The sequence below is a fragment of the Panulirus ornatus genome, chromosome 19 (genome assembly GCF_036320965.1).
Source record: "Panulirus ornatus isolate Po-2019 chromosome 19, ASM3632096v1, whole genome shotgun sequence".
Lineage (NCBI taxonomy): Eukaryota > Metazoa > Arthropoda > Malacostraca > Decapoda > Palinuridae > Panulirus > Panulirus ornatus.
The window spans coordinates 45,686,517-45,692,516 of NC_092242.1; the positions used below are offsets into that span (position 1 = coordinate 45,686,517).

The window sequence follows — 6,000 nt, forward strand, 5'->3', positions numbered from 1 at the left end:
TATAACAATGCCTCTGTTATCATCAGGGTATAACAGTGCCTCTGTTATCATCAGCGTATAACAATGCCTCTGTTATCATCAGGGTATAACAGTGCCTCTGTTATCATCTGGGTATAACGGTGCCTCTGTTATCATCAAGGTACAACAGTGCCTCTGTTATCATCTGGGTATAACGGTGCCTCTGTTATCATCTGGGTATAACAATGCCTCTGTTATCATCAGGGTATAACAATGCCTCTGTTATCATCTGGGTATAACAGTGCCTCTGTTATCATCAGAATATAACAGTGCCTCTGATATCATCAGGGTATAACGGTGCCTCTGTTATCATCAGGGTATAACAGTGCCTCTGTTATCATCTGGGTATAACGGTGCCTCTGTTATCATCTGGGTATAACAATGCCTCTGTTATCATCAGGGTATAACAATGCCTCTGTTATCATCAGGGTATAACAGTGCCTCTGTTATCATCAGGGTATAACTGTGCCTCTGTTATCATCAAGGTATAACAGTGCCTCTGTTATCATCAGGGTATAACAATGCCTCTGTTATCATCTGGGTATAACAGTGCCTCTGTTATCATCAGGGTATAACAATGCCTCTGTTATCATCAGGGTATAACAGTGCCTCTGTTATCATCAGCGTATAACAATGCCTCTGTTATCATCAGGGTATAACAGTGCCTCTGTTATCATCAGGGTATAACAGTGCCTCTGTTATCATCAGGGTATAACAGTGCCTCTGTTATCATCAGGGTATAACAGTGCCTCTGTTATCATCAGGGTATAACAATGCCTCTGTTATCATCTGGGTATAACAGTGCCTCTGTTATCATCTGGGTATAACAGTGCCTCTGTTATCATCAGGGTATAACAGTGCCTCTGTTATCATCAGGGTATAACAATGCCTCTGTTATCATCAGGGTATAACAGTGCCTCTGTTATCATCAGGGTATAACAATGCCTCTGTTATCATCAGGGTATAACAGTGCCTCTGTTATCATCAGAATATAACAGTGCCTCTGTTATCATCAGGGTATAACAGTGCCTCTGTTATCATCAGGGTATAACAATGCCTCTGTTATTATCTGGGTATAACAGTGCCTCTGCTATCATCAGGGTATAACAATGCCTCTGTTATCATCAGGGTATAACAGTGTTTCTGTTATCATCAGGGTATAACAGTGCCTCTGTTATCATCAGGGTATAACAATGCCTCTGTTATTATCTGGGTATAACAGTGCCTCTGCTATCATCAGGGTATAACAATGCCTCTGTTATCATCTGGGTATAACAGTGCCTCTGTTATCATCAGAATATAACAGTGCCTCTGATATCATCAGGGTATAACGGTGCCTCTGTTATCATCAGGGTATAACAGTGCCTCTGTTATCATCTGGGTATAACGGTGCCTCTGTTATCATCTGGGTATAACAGTGCCTCTGTTATCATCAGGGTATAACAATGCCTCTGTTATCATCAGGGTATAACAGTGCCTCTGTTATCATCAGGGTATAACAGTGCCTCTGTTATCATAAGGGTATAACAGTGCCTCTGTTATCATCAGGGTATAACAATGCCTCTGTTATCATCAGGGTATAACAGTGCCTCTGTTATCATCACGGTATAACAATGCCTCTGTTATCATCTGGGTATAACAGTGCCTCTGTTATCATCAGAATATAACAGTGCCTCTGTTATCATCAGGGTATAACAGTGCCTCTGTTATCATCAGGGTATAACAATGCCTCTGTTATTATCTGGGTATAACAGTGCCTCTGCTATCATCAGGGTATAACAGTGCCTCTGTTATCATCAGGGTATAACAGTGTTTCTGTTATCATCTGGGTATAACAGTGCCTCTGTTATCATCAGGGTATAACAATGCCTCTGTTATCATCAGGGTATAACAATGCCTCTGTTATCATCAGGGTATAACAGTGCCTCTGTTATCATCTGGGTATAACAGTGCCTCTGTTATCATTAGGGTATAACAGAGCCTCTGTTATCATCAGGGTATAACAATGCCTCTGTTATCATCAGGGTATAACGGTGCCTGTTATCATCAGGGTGTAACAATGCCTTTGTTATCATCAGGGTATAACAGTGCCTCTGTTATCATCAGGGTATAACAGTGCCTCTGTTATCATCAGGGTATAACAGTGCCTCTGTTATCATCTGGGTATAACAGTGCCTCTGTTATCATCAGAATATAACAGTGCCTCTGTTATCATCAGGGTATAACAATGCCTCTGTTATCATCAGGGTATAACAATGCCTCTGTTATCATCAGGGTATAACAGTGCCTCTGTTATCATCTGGGTATAACAGTGCCTCTGTTATCATCAGAATATAACAGTGCCTCTGTTATCATCAGGGTATAACAATGCCTCTGTTATCATCTGGGTATAGCGATGCCTCTGTTATCATCTGGGTATAGCGGTGCCTCTTTTATCATCTGGGTATAGCGGTGCCTCTGTTATCATCTGGGTATAACAGAGCCTCTGTTATCATCAGGGTATAACAGTGCCTCTGTTATCATCAGCGTATAACAATGCCTCTGTTATCATCTGGGTATAACAGTGCCTCTGTTATCATCAGCGTATAACAATGCCTCTGTTATCATCAGGGTATAACAGTGCCTCTGTTATCATCTGGGTATAACAGTGCCTCTGTTATCATCAGGGTATAACAGTGCCTCTGCTATCATCAGGGTATAACAATGCCTCTGTTATCATCAGGGTATAACAGTGCCTCTGTTATCATCAGGGTATAACAGTGCCTCTGTTATCATCAGGGTATAACAATGCCTCTGTTATCATCAGGGTATAACAGTGCCTCTGTTATCATCTGGGTATAACAGTGCCTCTGTTATCATCAGGGTATAACAATGCCTCTGTTATCATCAGGGTATAACAGTGCCTCTGTTATCATCTGGGTATAACAGTGCCTCTGTTATCATCAGGGTATAACAATGCCTCTGTTATCATCAGGGTATAACAGTGCCTCTGTTATCATCTGGGTATAACAGTGCCTCTGTTATTATCTGGGTATAACAATGCCTCTGTTATCATCTGGGTATAACAATGCCTCTGTTATCATCAGGGTATAACAGTGCCTCTGTTATCATCTGGGTATAACAGTGCCTCTGTTATCATCAGGGTATAACAATGCCTCTGTTATCATCAGGGTATAACAATGCCTCTGTTATCATCAGGGTATAACAGTGCCTCTGTTATTATCTGGGTATAACAGTGCCTCTGTTATCATCAGGGTATAACAGTGTCTCTGTTATCATCTGGGCATAACAATGCCTCTGTTATCATCAGGGTATAACAATGCCTCTGTTATCATCAGGGTATAACAGTGCCTCTGTTATCATCAGGGTATAACAGTGCCTCTGTCATCATCAGGGTATAACAATGCCTCTGTTATCATCAGGGTATAACAATGCCTCTGTTATCATCAGGGTATAACAGTGCCTCTGTCATCATCAGGGTATAACAGTGCCTCTGTTATCATCAGGGTATAACAATGCCTCTGTTATCATCAGGGTATAACAGTGCCTCTGTCATCATCTGGGTATAACAGTGCCTCTGTTATCATCAGGGTATAACAATGCCTCTGTTATCATCAGGGTATAACAGTGCCTCTGTCATCATCATTGTATAACAGTGTCTCTGTTATCATCAGGGTATAACAATGCCTCTGTTATCATCAGGGTATAACAATGCCTCTGTTATCATCAGGGTATAACAGTGCCTCTGTTATCATCAGGGTATAACAGTGCCTCTGTCATCATCAGGGTATAACAGTGCCTCTGTTATCATCAGGGTATAACAGTGCCTCTGTTATCATCAGGGTATAACAGTGCCTCTGTTATCATCAGGGTATAACAATGCCTCTGTTATCATCAGGGTATAACAGTGCCTCTGTCATCATCAGGGTATAACAGTGTCTCTGTTATCATCTGGGCATAACAATGCCTCTGTTATCATCTAGGTATAACAGAGCCTTTGTTATCATCTAGGTATGATAGTGCTTCTGTTATCATCTGGGTATAACAGAGCCTCTGTTATCATCTAGGTATAATAGTGCTTCTGTTATCATCTAGGCATAACAGTGCCTCTGTTATCATCTAGGTATAATAGTGCTTCTGTTATCATCTAGGTATAACAGAGCCTCTGTTATCATCAGAGTATAACAGTTTCTCTGTTATAACATTGTTACCGGAAGGATTCATCCGTTGCTATCAGGATCCACAGTGGTTTCGGTAGTGTCAGCTGCTGGCTGGATGAAATAATGTATCTTGTATGTTATGAACATGAACATTTACTGGCTGATGGATTTAGTTGTGGCCTTTCTGATGGTCGTATCCAACACAAGCTCTACGGATGTAACTAACACTGGCTCTGTTAAGGTTAGTAAGAAACAGTGTATCTGCTAAGGGCAAGATCTTACAGTGACCCTGTTACTAGTTTGATGCCCTAGTCGCTCTCCCACTAGCTGACAATGATAGTTGCTCTGCTACCGAACTGTTCAGGAAGTGGCTGTGATAACGACGGGATCGAACAGCTGTTTCTAACGATGGCTCTTGTGCTGGCAGCATGTAACAAAGGCAGGATCTAGCAGTGGTTGTGCCACTGGATGATTTAATAATGGCTCTGTTTATAACAAGGTATACCTGTTACTCAACTACTGGCAGAATATGATAGCGGCTCTACTCCAGGTAGGTTGTATCAGTGACTCTGTTACTGGCTAAGCCACTCAGTAGTTCGTCTATCAGAACTGTATATGTAGGAGTGGCTACTCTACCATGGCACAGTGACAACAGCTGTAACAGAAGCAAAGGTACTGTATGTCTCCCAAGTGTAGGGAGGTCTACCATTATACTGTGTGTCTGCCTGGTCCAGGGAGATACTGTACATCTGCCATGTCATATCCTGTCAATATTGAGCAACAGGTGTATCCAACCTTGAACTAATCCATTGTTGTTCTATTACTGGCAGGATCTAAAAGTGGTTCAAATATCAGCAGGCTCTGGCAGTGTCTCTGATAGTAGCAGGTTCAAGCAGTGGCTCTGCTACCGGCAGGGCGTTACAATGGTCCTGCAGCAGAGACCATCAGATGGTAGGCCTACTATCGGTAGGATCTAACTGTAGTGCTATTACCTGCAGAATATAACTATGGCTCTGCTACTGGCAGGCTTCAGTAGTGACTCTGCTAGCAATAGGTTTTGATAGTGACTTTCCTGGTGACAAGTTCTAACACTTGGTCTTGTATTGGCAGATGGCTGCACCGCAACCCAGAGAAGATCTGGGACCGGCAGCCCAAGTGCCGGGGGCCGGGCGACCTCGGGGGCAAGCCCGTCATAGACATGACCTTCAACAGTGTATGTGATGGACAGTGGGCCTCCATGACCAAGATCCAGGGCAGGGTGTGAGGGGCCTCAGTACAGTGTGGCAGACGATGGCAGTGTGAGGAACGACGGTAAAGTGTAGCAGGAAATTGAGATATCACTAATGAGGTGTTAGAGGCATCAAGAGAAAGATAGATTAGGACAGACGAGGACAAGATCCAGAGGCAAACAGAAGAGGAAAAAAATGCTAGGGGTCTGAGATAGGTATGTTGGTATATCAGTCTGCCAGAGAAGTTCATGTATAACGCTGGAATATATCCTGGTAATAAAACTCAGCATTATAGTTCACTTGTTTTCTCAGTCTCCTAAATGGCATCAGATGGAAGGTATGATAGTCCCGACAGTATTGCATGGATATGAGTATTGGACCATGAATACAGAACAGCTGAAGAAGGTGGATGTGTTGGAAACGAAATACCTACGGACAGTATGTAGTATCAGGAGGGTTCATGGTATAGTTATGAGAGGGGTGTGGATGTAAGCTTCGTCCTATAGAGAACCGACAAGAATGTGCTGAAACAGTTTGGATATATGAAGAGGATGAGTAAAACTATAATCATAAAAGGGATCTACATGGCAGAA

The 6,000-nt window shown here is 42.5% G+C and overlaps 1 protein-coding gene across 1 annotated transcript in view; it reads left to right on the forward strand.

The window, feature by feature from the left end:
- LOC139755482 (uncharacterized) overlaps positions 1–5,691 on the forward strand; it is a 283,256-nt gene extending 277,565 nt beyond the window's left edge. Inside the window, exon 11 of the mRNA XM_071673820.1 lies at positions 5,289–5,691. Within this exon, the coding sequence (XP_071529921.1) occupies positions 5,289–5,442 (154 nt within the window). The 3' untranslated portion in view covers positions 5,443–5,691. The remainder of the gene's footprint in view (positions 1–5,288) is intronic.
- The last annotated feature ends 309 nt before the right edge of the window (positions 5,692–6,000 follow it).